This window comes from Strix aluco, chromosome 5 (assembly GCF_031877795.1).
Source record: "Strix aluco isolate bStrAlu1 chromosome 5, bStrAlu1.hap1, whole genome shotgun sequence".
Taxonomy (NCBI): domain Eukaryota; kingdom Metazoa; phylum Chordata; class Aves; order Strigiformes; family Strigidae; genus Strix; species Strix aluco.
Window position 1 is genome coordinate 51,592,075 of NC_133935.1, and position 23,779 is coordinate 51,615,853.

A 23,779-nucleotide genomic window follows, 5' to 3' on the forward strand; every position below is an offset into this window, starting at 1 on the left:
CTTCCTTCTCTTAATCATTTCTTCCTTCTCTTCCCAGAGAGAGCCCCAGTGCTTTATCTCCTCGTGTTTTTCCCTGACTTGTTCTGTCCATACGTGGACAGTGCACCTTGCACAGAAGCTGGCATTAAGAAACATCTTTATGCTGCCATCTGGGAAGCTTGGCAATTGGAAGTAAAGGCAGTGGCGTCAAGCAACAGTCATATTTGGCCCTTGTGCAGCATTGGATTGTGAATTGTTTATATAGAGGTCGGGAAGCAAAATGTCTGGTTTCCAGACCTGGAAAAGGGGAGGCACAGGAAATTAAGGCACACAGTGAGTCGTGACAGAGGGCGGATCCAAGCCCTCTGGCTTCTGTTTCTGTGCCGTAATTACAGTGTCCTTTCCCAAGTTGGGAGCAACGTGGTGAGTTTCCAGAATATTTTACTTCCAGCATGACAAAGCACGGGTATGCTGTGTCCACCAAAATTTAGCTGAAGGAAAGGTAGGCATCCCTGAGACTGCATCCAGAAATAGGTATATAAAAGTAATTTGAGAGTGGTGTGAAATGATGCTTTGATAGAGTGCCAGGCTATGGGAGGAGAAGTCATGTAGCCAAGACTGACAAATGTAATCAGGATTCAGTGGCTCAGCTGTTACGAGATCAGATTTGGAGGACTTCTGCAGGTTGGTTGAGCTCTAGAGAATTGAGCCTTTTATAATGAACTGGAGTAGCACAAAGCAGGCAAGCCATGGCTGAGGCTCTCTGGCATGGAATTAAATATTTATTTTTCATAATGGAACAGTTCATTTGAAAGCTTTCAGCAGGAAATTCTGCTTTTTAAAGCTCAGCAAGAGCCACCTTGTTGCAGCTGAAAAGCAGAATTTCATCCTGAAATTTTTTGAACAGCAGCTCAGCTGTTTGGTGGGGAGAGGTGTGGTTCTGACAGCAGCATTTGGCCCTTGCCAGCGATGAACCCAAAGCAAGCCACCACAGCAAATGATAGGAAGGTAATGAAGGAGAATTTTTCTTGTTCCATTATGTTAGTAAAGTCTTTCTGACAACTTCACAAATATGTCAGAGGAGACTGTTTTAGATTCACATCTGCCTTCTGCCTTCTGGAGAAATCTTTAGGAATTACACCATTGAAAGGAACGAGCAAGGCAAACGCTTAGTGACGTACAGTATGATCAAAGGGAGTCAAGAATTTCAAGAAGCAAACATCACACTTTAGTGGCTTGAAGTCCTTGAGGGTTATGTCTACCAGAGAATTTAAAAAATAATAATAAATGCAGTAGACAGTCTTGCATGAGCACTTTGATTTCTCAGAAAACATTTGAGAAACTGTTCTGCATCACAGGTTATTAATATAAAAGATATGAAGCTACAGACTGAGTGGAAAGTTGGCACAGTATACTGGAAATTGGCTAAAGGGCAGGAAACAAAGGGTGGCAGTAAAAAGCTAAAAGGAGATTAATTGGTGAGTGCTGCAGGGAGCAGTGTTGGGACCTGCTTTTTATTATTTACATATAAATTACTTGGAGGGTGGTATTGAAAGATCTCATCGTTTGCCAGCGAAGCTGTGCTGGATAACACTGCGCAATAAAAAGGGGCGATACAATTAAGAAAGGGCTTAATTTATTGAAGTAGTTGAGTTGATCAATAGTGCAGGCGAGTGAATGTGGGCTGTTGTTTGGCTCGAATTCCCCCAGGGCTGGCTGCTGAGGAGCACCTCAGGTGGCTGCAGGCTTGCGTGTCACTGTTGTGAACGGTTTTTGAGCCGCAGGGACTCGTGTTGGCTGCCTCTTAAAAACAAACCTGGCAAACAAGCCGCAGCACCTTTACAGAGCTGCTGTGGTCCTTTTCAGCAGCCAAATGCAGGTTTTGTCCAGTGGGTAGATTCGTTTGAAATGTAAATATGAAACCAGCCCACCTGTTTGCTCATTGCTTGCCCAGAGCATTTTTCTCAGCACTCTTGACTGCATGCAGGTGAGCAATATGAGAAACAAATATCCGGATTGAAGAAAGGCATTATGTGACAAACTGCATAAGGCATGTTCGGAAAGATGTCGTGTGTGACTGGGGTCTAGTGGTGTGTGTCCGCTGTTACCTATGAGCAGAGATCTGTAAGTACCAGTCAGGATAAAATACAGTGTAATCCAGGGCTTATTGTCATGGATGTCTGTGCTACCAAGGTTCTGCCACTCCTTCCTTATAGTTGGCTTTTTACATTTTCTAGTTACTAAAGTTAAGTTTAGCTAGTTAACAGGTCAGCTGCTGTACATCAAGTAAGACATCAGTGGATGGTAGAAGTATGGTGACCAAACTAGGCTCCTTTGAGGGCTGCCCTGCTGTTCCAGAGAGATACTAGACAATGAGAAAGTTTGCCAGGGCAGCACAGAAGGGACTGGTAGGCTGAGGGGAGTTGCTGACAAGGCTCTTGGGACAGCATGGGATGGAGCACAGGTAGCCCAAGGCATTTGGGGGAGAGATAGTGAGTTCTGTGGAGACCTATCAGGATTGATGTCTGGCTGCAGAAGCAATGAGTCATGAGGGAAAATTTGAAGATTTGGGTTGGAACTGCTAAGAAACTTGTCAAGGGTGCAGCACCAGTTAAGAAAACCTCTGCAATGCCAGGCAGTGCCTGTCCGACCGTCACCTGCACTAGCAGGGCTATGCAATACTGTTCTGCCGTGTGTGCAGCTTTGCACAAACTTGTCACAGACAGAACATCATTTAAACCTCACTGTTTAGTTTCCTAAAATACAGCTACAGTAAGGAGGCAGTCATTGGAAAGGTTGGCTCTGGAATTTAAAAAAAAAAAAAGTAGTAGTTTCCATTGGAGTCAATGAGCTGCTTTTGGTCACATAAGATTTACAGTGCTGTGGGGTTGCTTGCTGTTGCAGGCACTTAAGTAATTCCCTGGGTGTCTCTTCATCTTTCTGAAACTCTGGCACATCACACTCCCTCACCTTTTCTGTACAGCATGCATGGAGTATACTTTGGGGTGTTGCACAATGTGCGGGCATGTGGAGTGAATGTTCAGTGAGCCCCACTGGTCCGAGCATTTGTTACACATGCCTCAGTGGTGCTGCCCAGCCTGTGTACCTCCGGGAGCTCTGCTGTCATGCTGCTCCGTGTCCAGCTGAAGGCACATGTCGCTACTGCAAGAGACCTTCACTGACCCAAGGAAGAACTAATACAAAGCTGCTAGCAGAAAAGTGAAGGGTTAGGAGCACCTGGGCAAGGTGGTCTGTGAGCATAACCTGAACCTATGATAGACTGGACAGCTCTAAATTAACTAATTTTTGTCAGCAACATGCTGGGGGCATCTACAGCTGTGTTTTAGAAATCCAAGGAAAGACAGAAAAAAAAGCATAAGAAAAAATTAAGCATTATGTGGACGTGTCTGCCCTAATGTGTTGCTGCTGTGGTAACTGGAGGGCAGAGAAAGCTGTATTTCAGTGGACATTTTATTGCATGTCGAACTGGTCCTTGTATACAAGAATCTTACCTGAAGTTGCCCCAAGCTTACCTGCTGTAGCCTTGGCATTCTCTTTTCCTTAGCCTGGGTACCAGCCCAGCATTCCTTATTGATCACCTCACTGCCCTTCTCTGCACCTCTTCTGACATCTAGTTCCTTCTCAATGGCATTCCTTTCTGGAGGTGCTCGGTTCCCAGATTACCCAGAAAATCAGTGACTGCATTTTCTTTTCCCAAAAAACTAAACATGTTCTTGGTAAAACGATCTGTTCTTGGTGTTGCTCTAGCATTGTGCTGCACCGAGGATTTGGACCTTTTGACCTGTGGATTGACTGCAGGTAGCTTTGAAAAGTTTCTTATCTGCCCCAGTGCCACTCACCAGACAGAAAAGATTGTTCATTTCAGGAGGATTCAAATCTGTGATGCATGGTCTTGGTTTCCTGCCTTCTCCCCCACCAATGCTGCAAAAAAGGCTCTTGTGGTGTAATGTGTACTTTGCCTGTGTGGGAGAGCCATGGTAGAGGTGTTTTTCGTAGCACTGACATTAGAAGCTTGATTATTCCTACAAGGGGCTTGCTGCTGAGTGCATCCCTGAGCATTAACCCCGATGCTGTCTCAAATATTTGCCCATACCCAAGAGATCTGACCAGAACATGTGCTGCTTATTGATGGCTGTATTGGCCAACTTACCCTCCACACCCCAGTGATTTCTGAATTGAAACCCTGGGCTGTTAAGAGGCTGAAGTAAGTTCTGTGTGATGGAGGGGGGGACTATGACAGCTACTGTTTCTGTGCAGTGAGCTTGAGAGGAGAGCTGTGCTGCATGTAGGGATCTTTTCTATAACAGTATTCCCACTCAGTCTGAATAAGGAGATATGCTCTAATGAAAAGAGTATCTTGCCTTGCCTTTAATCCTCTCCAAAGTCCTTATTCAGCTGCTACCTTAGATAATGAAGTGAAGGTTACATTTTACAAATGACCTTCTTGTGCTTTTGAGTGAAAGGTGAACAAGTAAGGATTAGCAGTCAGGTCTAGGTGATTTTTTTTTTTTTTCCTTGTACTGGTTGCAGTCCCATAAAATCATAATTACATTAAAAGGTCCAGGCATTTTATGTGCATTGCCTGCTCCGTGGCTCCTAAGGGGAGAATGCACCAGGAGGGAGAATAAAACAGCTCATATTTTCTAGTTATGCTAAATGCTCGTTACGACAGATTTCCCAACTGTCGCTGCTGTAAGTGGAGCCCAAGGCCAGAGCAGGGTGCGTGACGAGGTGCACCATTTCCAAACTTTAGTACAGATGATCGGTTCCTCCTGTCTGCCTTGCCAGGGTTGTCACACTTCTTCCAAACTGTGGTTCCTGCCATGGTAATTACAGTGCTCCATGAATGCTTTACAATGGCCCCTCACTGCAACCTGGAAATTGCAGGCGGTTTGTCAGCTGGAATACAGTGTGTGCTGGAAGGAGAGTTACACCTAACTAAAGGTTCAGTTTAAAACACTTGCCATGACCTTTCCTCATATTCTGGCTTAGCTGATGGTCTCCTGCCCCCCACCCTGCGTCTGCCCCCTCTGCTCCTGGCTTTTCCCAGCCTCATCGGGAAGAGGATGGTGGAAGTTTTTTTAAAGGTAGGGTATTACAGAGGTGCCAGCAGCAGTGGTCTGCGTGACTGTGGCAGACTGATGAGCTGAAGCCAACGGGCATTTTACTAGTGTGGATAAGCTTGGCAGTTCACTTCCGTGCTGATCTTGAATTGGTCTCTCCCTACTGAACTCCTTGCAGATGCACGCAACTGTGCAGGTAAACAGTTTTCCTCCGTTTTGTGGAACAGCTCACTTGCTCAGGCATAATTCTTGAGTGCAGTAGCTGCCTTGGGTCTAGAAAAGTGAATGCAGTGCCTTCTGCCACGCAGGCATTTCCAAATGTGCAATTTATCTACCAATTTAAATGGATCTGGACAAACAGTGAAAACAATTATTTGTGAATATTTTATTAGAAAATATAAAAAATTCATCAAATAAATTATTTGGCTCCCATATGACTAGTCCTGCCAATGATAGGGAAAAGCCTCACACGCTGAAACCAGGCTGGCAGGCGGGGGTAGCTTCAAGCACTGCTGGCAGTGGGCAGCATGGTGCTTTACAGCCTGGTTTAGGAACGCTTGCATCCGTCCTGGCTGGGGTCAGCACTCGAGCTGCACTGCACTGGGGCAGGGAGGGTTGCCATCTCGAGGGCTAAATTGGAGACAGACCCCAGCAGTGCTGTGGGAGAGGTATTTCAGTGCCCTCACCAAACCTGCTAACTCACAGCCAAACTCAGCAGTGTTTTACAAACAGGTCTGACAGTCTCCTTCTTCATGGATGTCTCTTGGGTTTTTTTTTGTTTTAGGTGAGAGTCTATGACCTTCTGCAGTACGAGCATGGGCCAGATGATGTTCTGATCCTAGCTACTGATGGGCTCTGGGATGTGCTGTTAAATGAAGAAGTAGCAGAAGCTGTCACTAACTTTCTACCAAACTGTGATCCTGATGATCCCCACAGGTTCGTGCTCAACCCTGATTTTTTAGCTTCTCTGCAGAAGAGTGCTTTTTGGTAGTGTATTTTTGTAGAAGGTATGATACGAATAACATTAAGTAAATATGCAACACTTACAAGAAGACATTTTTATAAGTTGGATAGAGCCTCTACAGCAAATGTGGGGGTTTAGGCAAAGGGGGGGTGGGGGGAGGGTCCCTGTTATAACTCAGAATTGCCTACCTTCAAAGGAGTAGTTGTGGGATCATGGTATCTTGGCATGGGATCCATTTTGTTTGCTGCACGAGGTCCTGTGGAAACTGTAGGAGTCTGAGGTCTTAGAATAACATGGCAACAGGTCTGTCTCCAGCAGTCAGAGGCTTCCACTTAACTCTCCTCTGGGTAGACCTTTAACACTAAAGATTGTTTCTCACTAGGGCATCATCAGCATTCCTCTCTCACCCTGTATGTATAAATACTGCATAGTGTGGTGCCCACTCATTCCTGGTCATGGTGTGACCTTTAAATCCACCTTCAGTAGGATCCACCAGCTGCAGGACAGCTGTGGTGACAAGGTGGAAATAAGTGGAAAGTGACTATTTCATTTAGTTGGATTCCATTTCATTTCACAATTTTAACATATTTTGTCCTCTTCATTTTCCTGTCTTTATCACCTCTTACTCGATCAGTTTCTGTCTTTAAAACATACCATCATGCAAACAAACAAGTTTCCCAACAACTAGCTAGAGCGCTGTCTGCCTTGAATGAATCTATCAGTCTGCTGCTGAGTTCAGTGCTGCTATGAATTAAAACATTATGCTAGAGATCAGAAGTCTCTCGCTTGTAAAAGGGAGGACTGTGAAAGTGGAAAGAGCTTTATCCTTCCCTAGGGACTGTTCAGGAAGAGAAGTGTGTGTTGCCTCTGAATTCAGGCCTGGCTGTCACTGTCTTCTGCCCTTGCCCTGGGCTGAGAGTGGGGAAAAGAGCTTTTATGCATCCCCAGTTGGTGTGCGGAAAGCAGAGCTTCAGAAATAAGCTCTGGGATATCTCGGCAGCCAAGTGAAAACACATGGGACGGTGTGAGAGCTCAAGTTACAGTTGTTTAGATGTGGCAACTCTTGAGGACATGGGGAAACCCATCTCTAAATGCTTGATGTTTCTCATATTTCTGAGTGGTCATCCCTGTGTCAGCCCTGTTCTCCATCAGCAAACAAAGAAGATAACTGGGTATGGTCACCCTGACAGCCACTTGGGTTTTAAAGTGAGAATGGCTCCAAAGTATTTTCTTGCCTTGACGCTTACAAATATGGAATGCAAAAAGAGGTTTTGCTGCAGGCACTCAATCGTCAGGAGAACAGATGATTAGCATGAAGCTGCAACTGAAATATTTTGCCCTTCCCCACCTCCTTGTGCTGAAGAGGAGATGTGGTATGGATGACAGCCGGGGCTATGTCTACTTCAAGACATGGAAGTGTCTCTGCCCTCTCTCTGGGAGATCAGGCAGGATTAGCATGGGGCACTTCAGGGCATCAGATATGCCATTAATTTAAGGCAGGAGGAGATCACCTACCCAGTCTACTTTTGGTGATTCCCTAGCACCATTCAGAAGTGTTAGGGAGCTTTTGCTTTTATTTCTGCACCCCTGAGTCTCCTCTTGCAAAGGCACCTAGTAAAATGTAATACTTCTGCCCTGCTCTGTCTCTGTTCTCATCTAGTAATTGGGAAAGGTTGACTCTTCCTACCATCCTCACTGGTCCTGTCTGTTGTAAAGACAGTCTGGGTGTATTGTGTCTGTCTTGTTCCTTTTGGTCTTTCCAAAGCTGGTGATGGCCACCATGTTTGCTGTAGTAGGAATGGGAATACTTTGTTCAATTTTTTGACTTGTTAGGCGAATAATTTTTCATCCATTATAAAACACTCATAGAAATCATAGACACTAAATCTAAAAAAAAAAAAAAAAAAGATATTTTCTTTGTTTCGTTTAGATTTGTTTGTGCTGGTCTAGCTCCAGTAATTGTGGGAGAGATCATTCCGTGTTTGTGCCAGCGTGAGTACTACACACTCCAGAATTGGGCCTTCTGTACTATGAGTTAGAACAAACACATTTATTAGTGTTTGACCTACTGGTCTATGAATGGACATCTGAATTGAAAATTAATTTGTTCTTCTAAGTAACTTTGTGCCAGGTCATTTAGAGGCTTACGAATAGTGGTGGCAAGACATTTCTCTTGCCAGTTTGCAAAAGGTAATTAGAGCAGTCCCTCATATAGTTTACAATTATATTTATGAAAATTACCTTTGTGGAATTGCTCTTGCTGCTCGGTTGTAAAGAATATTTACAGGATTTAAAGTACTGTGTGAGAGGTTTTACGTAATTACTTCACAGTGGTCCAAATGAGGTATAACTAATGAATTTACAATAGCAGAGCAGCTCAGACTGTGGAGCTGCATTCATTCCTCTCACTAGTCAGTGACAGGAAAATCTTGTTTGCTATATTATCAGTTATGTTTAAAGGAAATGTTATCCCACAAAATGTCAGGTTCTGTGATGGGTGTAGTGACATAGTCTGTGGTGAGGTGATCAGCTGGAAATGTGAAATCTCCAGGGATGTAGAAAACTTGTCAAAATGTAAGAGACTTGCCCCTGGGGTTTGGTAATGCTGTGGTCCTCTGGAGAATTTACCTGTGGAGCAGACCCTGTATCCGCCTGACCCAGTAGCCTACTTACTCCCTGACAGCAGCATATTAAGAAAAAAAACCTAGGGAGGAAGATTTTAGAGCTGCAGAGTACTGCAGAGTATTTCTCTGTTACATAATTAGCTCTTTGAGGGAACAGTATCCCTCCCATTTGAATTAGAAATCATTTTATAGGCTGATGGGTAAGAGCTTACAGCCCTCAGCAATGCTCTTGGGACTCTCTCCTGCTGATATTTACTGTCAGAACTGTGAGTGTTTGTTACCCACAGAAAAACATCTTTGAATCCTGTCAAACATAGCATGTGCCTGGGCATCTCCAAGTGCAGGGAGAGCAAAGTCCTCAGGTCTGTCTTTACCCAGACATGCAGACACAGCCTCAGGGGATTTGGGCAGTGGGTGATAGGCACAGACTTGATTAGAGAACAGTTCCTCCATGAGGGCTGTGGTAGAGTGAAGAAGCTGGGGTGGAGCTGGATTTCTTAGCCCGCTCATTACTTGTGGGAATTGTGGCAGACGAGCATGAAAGGGACCCTGAGCAAAGAACAGGTGGTAGCAACACGCTGCTGCTTTCCATGCATCATCTCTGTGAAGAGGTATGAAGATAGAGAAGCATGACTCTTGCCCATTTCCTTCAGCTGCACTTACTCACTTATCCCACTGACCTTGTGAATCTTTTATTTCTCATCCTCTCTCCTGTCCTTTCTCGTTCCCTCTCAGTCCCCCTCTCACACTAGCTAGAGATTTATGAGGGTGCTGGGGAGTTGCTCCACCTCTGCTGGGTGTGAGAAGATAAGAAGCTGCTCAGACAGCAGCACGTTTCCCCCACTGTCACCATTTCTCCTGCAGTACTTTCACTGATCAATACTGAAAGCTTCAGCAGAAGAAAAAAAAGATATATATTTATTCTTAAAACACAAAAGTTGTATTCCAGTGAGGCTGTTCATTAGGAAGAAGTGGATACTTTAAAACTACTTCAGCAGTTCTCTAATGCTGTCTCGACAGCTGAATCCCAAGTTCACAGTGCTGGAGAATAAAGCATTCAGTAATGGACTGCTGCTGCTATTCATCTCCAGGTACAAGAGACTCGCCCTATCTCCTCTAGTGCCAAGTTGAACAGCATCGCTTCAATTCAGTTCTACACAAGGAAAGGAATATGTTACCTCGCTGCTGCCTTCACCTGTTCCTTTTCCTTTGCTTCAATGTGCTGGTTTTCTTGTGTATTTCACAGTCTGTCTATGAGAGAATTTCTGGTTTATTAAAATTCCTTTTTTTTTTTTTTTTTTTAAACCTTACCCTCTCCAAACATTAAGCAGCAAAAGCTTTACACAATCAAGAGCAATACTCATTCCTTTGTACTCTTTAGATGTGGGGAGCCCTTGTTAATTAGAAGGAAGAAGGCGGCAAAGCTTTGTCCCAGAATGATGGGTGTTTTCTTCTCTTAAATTCTGACAATAGCTGAGAAGTCCTTGGAAAAGCTGTTCTAGCCAAAATTCACTCAGCATCAGACATGCTGTGAATAAATATTCCAGTTTCTTGCTTGCCACATGGAGTCCTTGTGTTCCTTAGGCCCTGCATCTGATTTGGGGATTTGGGAGCTGGGGAGTGCCAGTATGTATGTTTGGGTTTTTCCCCCTTAGACAATACAATTTCATGTTGCATCAGGACAGTAGGGGCAGTGCTTCTTGTTTCATCCTGCTGTTATAGCTCAAGGTCGTTGGTACAGACATCTGGGAACGTGGGGACAGTGTGCACGTGTGTGTGTAAGTGAGTGTGTTAAGAGTTCATGCCTTGGGCCCTTATTGCTAGAAGTAAATCTTTTGTCAAGTGAGGGCTGGAAATTTTATCACTCAGTACCATTAGGTGCAGGGGGTGCATTGCTTCTGTACAACATTACTTGGATTTAATGTCAAACCTTTTGGCTAGTCAAATGTTGGTTTATTTGCATTGAAGAAATACTTCTAGTAGAGCAAATAAATCTATTGCTGGTTCAAAGGAGTCATATGAGTTTAGGACACCAAAATTGTACAAAAAAATCATAATTAACATTTTTCCCTTCTTTTATCCTCAGAGAGTGAATAAAGTCTCTACTGATAGAAATTATCATTTAATAATGCATTCTCTGGTGAAAATTTCTAGGGTTAGAACAGTCTTGGATACCCACTTAGTAAACTTTTTTTTTCCCCCCCACTGCTTCTGATCAGTGGAGATACTGTTTTTTCCTGTTCCTCAGATCAGATGTAGGCAGATCATTTCTGGCCAAGGATCCTCCCTACAAAAGAAGGTCTTGAAATGCAAACGCTTCTTGTCTTTCCTGGTTTCTGGCAAATAGAGGTGTGCTTTAGTTCTGGTAGCCTGTGTGTTTGGCTTCATAGAGCCCCATATCATCTTAGAGGATGATAATTATGCTTCAAATAAAACGGACAGACACAATATTGAACTGTTTTTTTCTTGTCAGTCTTTCAACTGTTCGATTAATTTTTAATTATCAAACCATAGAAAAGTTTGCCTCCACCCAACCAAATTCAAAACATCTCAGCCAGGTGTTGGACTGATGAAGAAAAACACATGACAGTAGCTGTGCACCCATAATGAGATTTCTTTCAGAGGAAATGTCTAAGTGAGTACACAGATGTGTTGATCTAGAAACAGCAGGTAAAACGATAAGGGAGAATATGTTGGAGCACATGACAGAGCACCTTTTAGACTCTGACACCCTTCTGCCCTCAAGCAGCACCTGTTACTTTTCAGAATAGAAAATAACCCCCATAAATTCAGTGCCGCTCAGCCCAGCACATGCTGGGAGTTCTGAAGCAACATGAAACCTGGTATTTCACTAAATTAAGCACTTGACAACTCGCATTTGCCTAGTTTTCATTGAACTCATAATGTGAAATAACTGTAGGACTCTCTTAATCTGGCTGTATTAATTGTAAATTTCCTGTTCTGGTTTCAGAGTAAAAGAGATTTAAAAATAATTCCTATGGTCAAGGAAAATGGACAAGTTAGTCTACTTTGTTTAAGTGTAATTTGGATTTTTAGTGCTCTATCACTTGCTTTCAAATGACTTTGTTATGGTTTGTGTCTGAAATAGTCAAGCCATGTTTACCTTCAGGTGTGTCAGTGAACAAGGGCGTAGTTTTCAACATCAACTACTATTATTTGGGGCCTTCAATTTTTCAGACTACTCCTAGAAAGCCAACTTGTTAACACAAGTGTGTTAATATTTTTTAGAAAACTGGTGAAGCCAGGCACCCAAAATGGGAGCTTGTCCTGGTAGCTCACAACGGTAAATCTGGCAGGCTGTGAAACCCACTTTCCTCACGAAGATGAGCACTCCCTGGCTGTATTCTGCCTTTTCCACAGGTACACACTGGCAGCACAGGACCTGGTCATGCGAGCCAGGGGAGTGCTGAAGGACCGGGGCTGGCGAATATCCAACGACAGGCTGGGCTCTGGAGATGACATCTCTGTCTACGTCATCCCTTTAATACACGGGAACAAACAGTCATGAAAGTAGCATCAAGAATGGTTGTAAGATGGGGATCTTTTTGGGAAGGGCCTGTAAGAGACAATATGTTTTTGGTGGTCTGACCAGGACACTTTCAATTGATGTAATCTACTCAAAACTAATGCTGGAGGGGTATTTTTCTGCCCGAAAAGTAGGGCTCTGCACATATACTGTATATGATTAAAGATAACCCTTAAGATTACAGTTTCCCTATAGAAATGGGTTTGGTGCTTAACAGGAATGGGATTTAAATGCTGCTAGCATATTATGGATTCTGTTGTCCCTCCAGGTGGGGAATTAATTTTTTTTTTCTTAGTTTACCATGTAGCTTGGAAGAGCCATTTCAGTTATGAAAGTAGAAGTGGGTATCAGAAGCCAAGGAGGCTCCTGAAATCTACCCCAAATATTCAGAAGGTGACTTGGGTCACTTCTCATTTAAAAATACCTATATATACATATATGAGACTCAAGAGTTTTCTTCTTTCAAAAAGTTGCATTCATGACTTACCTATGGACAACTTCAAACTTGTGTAATCCTTCGAACCCCCATTTTCCTCTCTTGTCTCTTCTTCAGTAGACTATACTCCTGTATTTTAGTAGGAAAACTGAAATTGTTTTCAATGTCTATGCCTGTTTACTGCAGCTAAAACAGCCACCTGCAAAATTGTCCAGGAGAAATAGGTCACAGTCCTGTATGGCAAGATTTATTCTGGTGTAAGGAGTTATTTGTCAAGATTCCCTGTTGTGTGTATACCATGATTATACAGAGCACGCAAACTCAGCTTTATGTGATGTTTACCTGGAGGCCATGGTTTCTTTGGGATCAGAGATTTTCATTCATTGAATGGTTCTGCCTGCTTTATCCTGTTGAAAGGATCCCTGACCATACAGCTTTTGCATCAGTTGGGATTTAGTACACTTATTTGGGCTTCTGAGTGTATTTTTAGGTGGATTCCTACTTGAAGTGGTGGTATTGTTCTCGTTATCAATTTGGATACCCAGATAATGATCTATTTAAATGTCGTTTCACTTCTTCCTGACTCGTTTATTATTCAGTATACCTTTGCCTGCTTGACTTGGTGATCAGAAGGTGACAGCTTATAACTTTCTGTCCTCTTGGTATTTTGAGGACTGTAGACAAGGATCAAAAGATCACTGGGATAGATACAAGCCCTTGGCTAGCTTCAGCAGCTTTTTTCTTAGCAGTGATGAATCAATTTAAATAAAGAAAATCGGAGTAAAACATTATCAGAGTGAAAGCAATAGTCCAAGAGGGAAAGAAGTGAGCAGATCTGCAGCTTAATCTGGCTGCCTGTTCTTCAAGCAGGCAGCTCTCCTACATCATTGGCAGGAGTTGAAGAAAAAACAGAATCAGGGTTCTAGCATACAGGCAGGTATATGGGCTGGGGAGCCAAGTTCAAGCTAATTTGCCCCCAGACCACATTCTTTTGGAGCTGCTAATCTGGTTTGTACTTCTTAGCCAAAAGACGGGGAGCTGACATAATTGTAGCGCACTGACTAGGCAGCTCATAAATGTTGTGTCTTTTCCAAAGGAGGAGGATGCTGCTGTGCCCTTTGCAGACTTTCTCCTCAACAGGCCGTGGCCTAGAGCTTGCCAGTTTTGTAATTTGTGATGTGCTATGTAAACACCGCGCAGCGCGTGTGTGGTATAGCTGCCCAGATGCTTTATTTGATTGCATCTGGAAGTACATGTGCAACAGTCTCGGTAGATTTAAACTACCCTTGCTCTAAATGTCTAGACCCAGTAGGAGTTTCAGGTTGAGAGGAGGCAATGCAGAGTGTGTAACAGCTCAAACATGCAGCAAACTGCATTATTTCAGCCTGAAAACTGTTCTGTGCGTTCCCCAGTGCCTGCATGTAATAAAGCTGTGCAGAACATGGATGTTTTATATTCTAGAGCTTCAGCATAAATCAATGGCATATCTGATTATGTGTTGTCATGCTTTATCTATTCTTCCCTTATTTTTTTTATTCCCTTTACCTCTTTTTCTGTGTGCAGCTGGGTGAAAAGAGGGGTTTGGAGTCTAGAATATTTTTCACATGCCCCCCATATGTTTTAAAGTTTAAGCAAGAGATCTTCTCTTGCTTTTTTTTCCCCCTAATAAACTTGTAAACATGCTTTTCATGCTCTGTGTAACTCCTGTTGTCTCTTTGCAAATGCAGTGGTGTAGTCCTCTAGCAATTCAGATCCTCCTTCACAAAGAAGCTAATGCTGGCAATTCTGGCAGAGTTGTCTGAATAGCAAAGAAGCTGGTGCTTGCTAGTACCAACTTCAAGCCCAAGTCAAATATTTCAGTGCTCATGCATTGTTAGTCCTCGTTATTTGGTAACATGGTGTCAACACACATACCAGTCATTATAAAACCACTGATTACAGTGTGGTGGAAATAAATTCCCAGTGTAGCGTTTGCCAAAATTTAAAAGTGAAACTTCAAGGCAATGGAAAATGCATGTTCTCAATCAGGGGCATTTTTAAATGTACCTCTGGAGAGACAGGTTAGCAGAGTGCATGACTTGCGGGGAGCAAACTGGCTGGTGTCTTCTCAGAGCAAAATCTCATGGGCACTGGTATGGCTTTGTGAATCAGCCTCCACTATGTGTGTTGTTCATCTGAGGTATTGTTGTCAGTCAGCCTGCTTTTCTGCAGCAGCTGGGCCCAGGTCGAGTTGTGTTAGCTGTCAGTCCCTCTCCTGGAAAGGGCAGAAGTATAGTATCAACAATTAATATCAATTAGTATCAATTAATAAATTCTGAGAGCTTTAAAGAATAATAAGAAGTTTCCTACTCAGATGTACATGACTGAAACTACGCTGTTACACATGCTTGTCTCCCTAGAGCGTCTCTGGTACATCTTGGATACGCTGCATTAGTACTTGGGCTTTCACTTCTATCTGCTTTCAGTAGGAGCTTCTTACGTGCCTGCACTGTGGTCTGTGCTCTGCTTCAAGGCATGATATAAATACACATACACAACAAAGCATCATATGAGGGAGGCAGAAGTCATTTGTTGGTGAGTTATTGTATGAGAAGCAAGAATAATTAAAAGCATTTCCAATTCCCTTTATTGGTTGAATTATTTTGGGAGTCACAGCATTAGAAACTACTGATGGCAGGGAGGATCCATGGTGCACAGTACCATTTTTCAGACAGGCACAGGATGGATATTGCCGTGTTCAGACTTGCAGCTGCTTTAGGGCTCAGTGAAGCTCCTGAGTTAGGAGCAGACAGCTCGCCTCCTCAAACTGGAGCAAGTCAGGCACCAAGTCCAAATTTTAGATCCTTGGCACATCATCTTAGTTACTGCCTGATGCTGGCAGCACTATGGGCTTTTGCCAGTGAAGTTCCCTTAGTATCCAAAACTGTATAAGCCTGAGCAGCAAGGAACCTCAGTCCTGAGTTACATCTGTATTCATGTTGCTGTTGCACAGTGCTGTGTCCTGGCCTGGACATAGGCACTGCTTAGAAAGTCAGGCACATTCTTGTCCTTTTTTGGACAATGACAAGGAGAGGCAGTAGTGTGCCATGTAGTTCAGGTTGGCTGACAGTGCAATATAACAATGTCTTCTGGTGCCTAATCTAGTCCAATTGCTAGAAACTGAAAACCAAGAAGCTTCTACCATTCTCCTGTGAATACTGTTGCAGAAGGTAGCACAACCGTTTTGGACATACTTCTCTTGCACTACAACCTAAAATCTTTGTTTCCTTTGATGAAGAAGGTAGTTAGAAGTTTCATTTACACCTGAAGTGAGGCACACAACCATCTTTTGTTATGTTAAGGCAACGATGCTTCCTTTGTGAACACAGTGTATGGTCTGAGAGGGCTGATGTTCAGTGGCCTCATGATGGAGAGAGAATTTTTTTAATAAATTCTAAAAGACAACAGGATTAATGAGCTAAAGGAAAAGTGGTCCAGAGTCTGCTGTTAGTAGTGGATTTCCACGTTGAAGTTACTTCCATGTTAAAATATGATGAGAGATCTGTGAGGTACAGTTGACTCTGTGCCTTAAGGATATTTTTGAAGAATGACACTTGATGCTTGGGCAGATTTTGGCTTAGAACTTCTGCTACATTTTTTAAGAACACTACACACTCCAAGCAAATCTGCTGTTTCTTCCTGCCTCAGCATTTTGCTTTTATTTTACATTTTATGTACAAATACTTTCAACATTTCTGTATCAAACATGAATTGCAAACTGTGTGGAATTGTTGTTCCTCCCTGACATTTTTGGTGTGTAAATAGTTTTCTCCATGTGTCTTAGATGAAGATTTAGTGATGTGGCTATCATAGAGAGAGTGACCAAACGATGCTGTAACTGTGCTGCTGTATTTCTACCTGTGATGTACTTGAAGGAGGATGCCCTTGTCCGCCTCCACTCTAATTCTTTTTTCTTTCCTTTCCTTTTCTTTTAACCATTTCTGGTGGTGTTCTTTCATAGGTGTCTTATTTTGGTTTGGGATTTTTTTTTTTTTTTTTTTGATAGCTGCCACCTTTTTTCTTTCCTTCATTGGACAAGTCATCTTGTTTTGAGATCTGTACAACTGTCTAGGTTTTATATGTCCTGAAGAATGGAGGACCTGCTGGAGGAAGATGTTTTGGACCAATGTACTTCTGCTTTGTGACTGTGAAATGTTAATCTTTTTGTAACCTAAGAACAAAAAAATGTTTAGTAAAGGGATATATTTTGTGTTTTTTGAAACTTTTCAGTGCAATGAACAAAAGAGGAGGATGCTGAAGAAGTGTATGCGCAAAGTTTTAAAATAAAATTTTAAATTATATATTACATATATCCATTTATATCTATAACCATTATTATTCTGCCTTTGTCCTGAGGAGTACCTAAGTCTCTTTGTGTGTATTACTAATTGTGCAATATGGACAAGTAGCACACTCTGCTTTACAAGGGAATGGATGATTCACTGACAAAAGGTCTCACTCTTGATTTAATGAAGTAAACCCCTATGAGGTGCATTAGCATATGGGTTGATCTAAAAGAGTTCAGCTGTAGGACAACTGTGTGAGCTGTGTGCTGCCATCAGATTATGATTCACTGCTCAGACTGCCAGTTGCCATGTTCTGACTGAATGAAGAGTTATGCAAAGTGATCAGCTATCAACTCTGTGGCCTGAGAAATGGGGTGCAATTTTTGAATCACAACACCTTTGGAATAAGTTTTCCCTCCTCCCCAGTTCCTTAGGAACCAGTGTCTCAAATCCTGCTCGTAAGTTTAAAGTAAAACCGGGGGGTGAATTCATAGTTTCCACCGAAGCAAGCTGTCACGGTTACTCAGTAACCAAAGATGTATTTGAAGGTACCAAATATGCAGGAATAACAGTGGCCTCTTTGCATTGTACCAGTATGGAGCCACAGCAATACCCCTCCAGGCTGCCAGCAAGAGAACAAGAGCTAGGCATATATCTACTGTTTATATCTTTGAAATATTGCGTTGTAGCACAAGCAGTTCTCCTGATTCCTGTTTCACCCCACACTTAGTAAAAGAGCAGTGAAAACATTTGTTCTAGTGTTACCCTAGTTTTCAAAATGCTGCATATGCCCATTCTGTTCACTGACCGTAATGGAGAGTGCAAAGAGAAGCGGTTTGTTACTTTCACTCTGTTTTTTTCTCACTCTCCTGTTAAGTCCTACAGTTTATTACTGCAGTCCAACCACTGTGTCAGGTTTAAAATTGCTGTGCAAATAAAACTTCAGCACAGCTTTGCCTGACTCACTAGTATCAGCTGAATAAATAAGAGTTGGTAATATGCAGTGACAGGGAACTGTTGCACATCAAGTGAACCTAAAGGAGGTTGGTCCACATCATCCAACTGCTTTTGCACCTCTTATGCCCTAAATTCTGTAAGCTTGTAGATCAAGTAGCTTGTTATTGTCATTTTTTTAGGTAATAGATACAACTCTTCACATTTGGGCATCAGTTTCTATAATTCCTGTAGGCAATAAATCAGTGCTTAACCAAGTAATATATTCATGTTATTGTACTGAATGTATGCAGTTAACTAAAGCGATGTAAGGGAACAATCCTAGTAATTTATTGTATTTTATACAGTTTCTGTAAAACCAAGGCCTGAAGTTTCATCATTTATGTATCCTCATAGAGCAATGTACCTTCACAAAAAGTTTACTTCTTATATGCTATTACACTGCAGCCTTTATTGATTCCAGAGTTTCTGTTGTGCTTTCCAGGAAGGCTTATATAAACCAAAGTTATGCACATCCTGTTCTTGTTAGAAGGAAGGATGAAGGCTTTTTGTAAAAATCCTCCACTTTGCAAAACAAAAGATGCCATAACTTTTTAGGGACATAAAATTATTTTGGGAGGAAATTGTGCTTTGAGGACAAGGTTAATAAAAAGAAGTAAGATCAAAGTAGACAAAATGTGTCTACAGGTAGATAAAGAACATGTGATTTGAGGACTCTTAATAATTTAAGTACAATTAATCATACATTTGAAGCTGCAGAAATAGTCTACAGTGCTCTGCCACAAAATACTAACGGGAGAGGGAGAAAGCTGCAGCCGAAAAAATAATTAGATCCTTACTGCAGCTAATTTAGGACTGCTTATTTACATGCATAGACAGATGAGATCTCTGAACCTTCATGAATTTGAGGCCACCTAAGATGAGAATTACATTCTCTTTCTTTGGTGTATTAGTGCATAATTTCTTGGACTCTAAAGAGTCAGAATGTCCCCGATCTTTACCCCATAGCATTTATTCCCTTAAGCAATAGAAGGCAGTCCCTTAGGGTCTTCTGTAAAGATGGCACTACAACCAGCTGTAATGGTTTGGCATCGTCCCTGGATTTACCAGTGTGTTGGTTGGGTCTTTTTTCTTGTCTGTGGTAAATCAAGGCCTTTCCCAACAGGCTGTACTCCAACAGAGAATCTTTCTGGCTCATTTATGCTATGGGTGGTATTTTTCCTTCCTTCTGCTTACTTTGCTCCTTTGATTGGAAACATTTTGGAGTAGTTAACTGCTGTTTGAGATGTGCTGCTGGGTCCTTGGCCATCCACCTCCTGCCACAACTCACTTCCTATGCGTAGTGATACAGACAGCATCACCAGCAATGCTGGAATCGCTGGTAGCCAAAGGGAAGCCCTGTAGGAAGGGAAATGATTTCTTCATTGCTCGTTACCTCAAAATGAAAACTGACATGCATGTAATATGTTAATTCTCCTATTTGAAAGGGGAAACTTTTAACAGTTTTAAGTTGATTTTAGGGGGTTCAACTTTTTGAACCATTGTTACCCCAGTTCATTGGCCCAGTTAGTCTCTGGGGAAACTACTTTTCCTTGGCAAATTAAGAGCTGACTGGAAGATCCAAAGGTTATCACACATGCTCAGATGCAGCATTTAGCTTCTGATGTGACAGCCGTTGGTTATTTCTGTAATTATTGCTACTTTTTGGGGACTAAGCAAAGAAACCTGAAATTATGCTATCTTGCTTTAGGAGGGTAAGACTTAAGAATATGGAAATTCTGCAAGATATCCATGAGTAAAATTACAAGAAAAGATACTGTTTTCCCATGAGAATAACTGTTAAAAGACAAATGACTAGGCAGTCACCTCATCAAGTAGCACAAATTGTTGCTAAACAGAGACCATTTCTCTGCCCAGCATAATATTCAATAAAGCTCAGGGATGTAAAAGCAATTGACACACCTGCAGTCATTTCAGTCTCTTCAAAAATTTAGACTGACTCTACCCATCCTGATCTCCTAAAAGCGTATTAGTTTAATTTTTAATCCTGCAGCCTGGTGCAGCTGGAGAGCCTTGGTGGATGTGGGCTGTGGCAGCTCTTTCACGGTACAGTGCAGTATCACAGCACATACTGGACAGGGAAGGGGAGACAAGAAGCAGCCAAATCCAGTTGCAGTTCTCCAGGATCTAGTCACAGACAAACCAATTACCCAAATAGGGAATTGCCAAAGAATGTATGAAGAGTGGGGAAATGCTACATCCACAAGCAGTTTGGACCTTGATTCTGAAAGATCCTCTCGTCCGCATGTTGTGCCAGTTCACTTTCATTCCTGGGTTGGTACCGCAGCTAATTGCACCACGTCTTATTTCTTACTGTCCTCCAGCTTTCCCTAGAGCTTTATCAGCCAAATGTCAACTGCATCTCATCTAGCTGAGATCAAGGTACTCCACAAACAAGCTCCTAATACAAACTTCTTATGCTGCATTTTCTGAGGATTGCATTCACTTTGTTCCCAATTAAAAAAAATAAATTTACTTTGCTGGTCTTCGCGCCCCCTCTTAGTGCTTGTTTTTCACCAGCACTCATATAATTGAATTTTACATCTGGGAATTTAGAATATGTTAGAAGAGCCGGAACATCATTCTTTCCCCTTCTCTGTTTGAGCACCAGCATAGAAGCAGTTTAAATGAGCCAGACAAGAATCAAAACACACCCTTCAAGCTAAGTCTCATGTCCAGACATACAAGTATTTTATGAATGGGAAAAATATTAAACACAATGCTCAGACAGTAAATTTTGCTGTGGTTACATTTTTCTAAGAATGGTGTTTTAGGGAAGGTCTGTTTAGTGCCAAAAAAAAAAAAAAGAAGGAGAGGAGAGGAAAAAAAAGATTGATGGTTATATAAAATTTCCCAGTAGTGCTTTGCTACTGCTCCTGCAAACTTTCCCTAGTGCTGGCTTCACTAGGAGAGCAGGTAGCATGGGACTCAGGTACTCAGTCAGTTAGGAAAGGGGGAAGACAACACCCAACTAACCTGAAGTCCTGAAATCAGCTATATGGCACAGACTGAGTGCTGATAAATAAATGTTTGTAGAATATTGAATTTGTAACTATATATATTTTTTTATATGTATGTATATAGGAAAAAAATTGGCAAGGAACTTTGAATGACAACTCAGGTGTTGGAAAAGGTGATCCATTTGTGCCTGTTCCAGGAGCTGAAAGCAAGCAGTGGTCTGTAACTACACCTATTTTAGCTGTTACATTACCCAGAATACAGCTAAGTCTATATTTGTGTTTCTGTTAACAAACCCTCTGCCTTTTAGGAGGTTTAGTGGGGAAGAAATAGGAAAGCACCCCTTTCTCCAGGTGCCTCATTCTCAACAGGAACAAAACAGTTTTAAAAATTGAACTGGGAATAACTCAATTTTATTTATTCTTTGGAGGAGACGACAGCTATTGAAAAGCTTCATACATCCTCAAGTCCTGGGAATGCACCATCAGCCGGCTTGGTCCTGTGAAGCTGCCAGCAGCAGGCATTGGAGCCTCCTGGTGATTAGTGGAGACGATTCTTGGGGATGTGCAAGGCTAAGCAGTGGCTAAACAATGGTAGGACACAACTATCTAAGTAGAGGGTTAAATCCTTCAGGGTATATCCTCTCTTTTTTTTTTTTTTTTTTTTTTTTTTTTTAATGAAAGCTGGTATTTGCACACTACCCAAAACATGGCTCAGGAGCAAGACAACCAACTCCTGAAAATCTCTGAGTACAGTCACTGCTCCTCCACTCAGGAAAATGGAAAATAAATAGATTTGTCTCTCCTTCTGCCTTGGAAGCATGCAAAGAGAAAGAAAAGCATGGCTTTGCTAGCAGAACCTGCACTGCTACTGCACTTAAGGTCATGGTCTGCCTCACAAATGGAGCTTGGTAGTGCGGCTTGAAGTTTTGGGGTCTCCTCCTTGTTGTGCTGGGCTGTAGTTGGCACTCAACAGTGTCAGTTGCCATCTCACAACAGCTGAGGTGGATTTTGTTGCTTTTCACCAATCCTGTGTTGCTGCTAAAAAGAAATGTGCTGAGGTTTCTGGAGAAATAGTTATTATTTTTATTTTTTAAATGCATGTAGGGCCATAACATGATGATTGCATGCCAGCCGCCCCCAGCAACTGTTCATACTTTCCCTTGCCCTCCCCAGTAACATAACACGCTATGTGCAATGAGCCACTTGCTCCCAGGAAGGTGATTCATTTCTAAAAGAGGCACATTTGTAGGAAAAAAATGCTTTGAGGGTGTTGCTGTGGCTCTGTGTGACCTGCATCAGGGATGAAGTAGAAACCTCAACATTGCAGACATATCTCAGGGTCACGTTCACAAGGCACAGGGAAGCTGTGGGAGGAGGATGCAAGCAGAGCATGAGCAACTCTGTTGCTTCATGTGAAAATAAACACTAATAGCAATTAAGGGAAAGAAGTAGGAAATTAATAAGGCAGTAAAAATTTTTCCAAATTGGTCACAAACCATTGGTTTATCCCTTGAAAAGCTCAGCTGACAAGGATTCTCTCATCCTTTTGTCCCCCTATCTCTTTCAATAATCATCCTTCTTCATGCAAATATAGATGGAAAGGGGGGAACAGTGAAAGGTTAAAATGGAAGCAGGCTATCTTTCATCGACATGGTAATTTTGCTGCTTGGCTCAATGCCAAACGCTCACTGCAGCCACTAGCTGCCATTCCAACATGAGTGAAAGGATCTTTAATAAGAGTGTAAATAAAAGCCAGGCTGAGAAATGAGTTTTCCATCCCAGCAATCGCTGGCCTAACCTCTGCTGTAAATAGTCTCTCAGAGCAGCACAGATGGAGTACCAGCACCTGGGGATCAAGGCAATCTCTGCACAGTGCAATTTAAACAGCTGGGTACAATTGAAACACGAATTAGCAGGGATAGACGGAGAGATTCCATTTTGTGCACTAGGTAAAAACAAATAATTCAATCCTTTTTCCCTTTAAAAAAATGCGGTGTGTTGGGGGGAGAACTTTTGACATGATCTTGTGGGAGGTGCTCTTCGCTGCAGCTGTTAGATTAATTTAACCATGAGAATTTCCCACAAGGCACTGTAAAAACAGAGCCCTAATTTATGATCATTGATTTAATAGCTTGAAAGTGATTTATCTGACCTCAGTAAAGATAGGGAGGACACCAGAAGAATGATCGGTCATTCTGGGCTTTGTGTGGCTGTGATTGGCCTTATTAATTTAGAGCAGAAGGTCTGTTTCAATGTCTTACTGAGACAGTCAAAGGCAGTTGGCAACTGAACCATTTTAAATACTTTTTTTTTTTAAGCATTACTAATGCTGCTAAGTACTAAGAATTTATTCCACATGGAAAAGATCGTCATTAGTTAAGAAATGGTAAGGCCTCATTTAGAACTGCACACAAATAGACGCTTGGTCTTGGATTTGCAAGTTGGGGGGGGGGTTAAGTAATTTTTTATTTTGTTGTTGTTGGGAATCTAAAGCACACTGTGAAATGGAATTGTGAAAAGAAAATGGAACTGTGAAAAGAAATAGCTTTGGAAGAGATAAAAGATGTTGGCACCAGGGATTGCTGACTCTTGCTCTTTTTAAGAGTAGGTTTCAGAAACACCTAAACGCTTCACGTATTTTAGTATTTTTATCATTCAGTCCTCTTTATGGAAGTTATACAGCATATCTGTTGACAAGTAAATATATCTAGGTTTTATTTTAGAAGAATATGCTTTTGGTTAAAATGAGCATAGCATCCACTACTGAAGTGTCACAACCAAGTGATGCAATTTCTTCGCACAAATAAGAGGAGAAAGGATGAAAGGCGAAGGGAGAGGTGAGTGCT

General features: G+C 42.1%; 2 protein-coding genes across 5 annotated transcripts in view; one reads left to right on the plus strand and one right to left on the minus strand.

Moving 5' to 3' along the window:
• The window catches only part of PPM1H (protein phosphatase, Mg2+/Mn2+ dependent 1H), a 152,082-nt gene extending 131,665 nt beyond the window's left edge, over positions 1 to 20,417 (plus strand). The window contains exons 9-10 of one of the 4 annotated variants that reach the window (XM_074827343.1): positions 5,848 to 5,999; positions 20,298 to 20,417. In XM_074827343.1, coding sequence (XP_074683444.1) covers positions 5,848 to 5,999; positions 20,298 to 20,307 — 162 coding nt within the window. In that variant the 3' untranslated portion in view covers positions 20,308 to 20,417. The other 3 variants (XM_074827341.1, XM_074827342.1, XM_074827344.1) reach the window with 3 other exon arrangements.
• MON2 (MON2 homolog, regulator of endosome-to-Golgi trafficking) overlaps positions 14,862 to 23,779 on the minus strand; it is a 132,491-nt gene continuing 123,573 nt past the window's right edge. Inside the window, exon 36 of the mRNA XM_074827338.1 lies at positions 14,862 to 14,888. Coding sequence (XP_074683439.1) covers positions 14,877 to 14,888 — 12 coding nt within the window. The 3' untranslated portion in view covers positions 14,862 to 14,876. The remainder of the gene's footprint in view (positions 14,889 to 23,779) is intronic.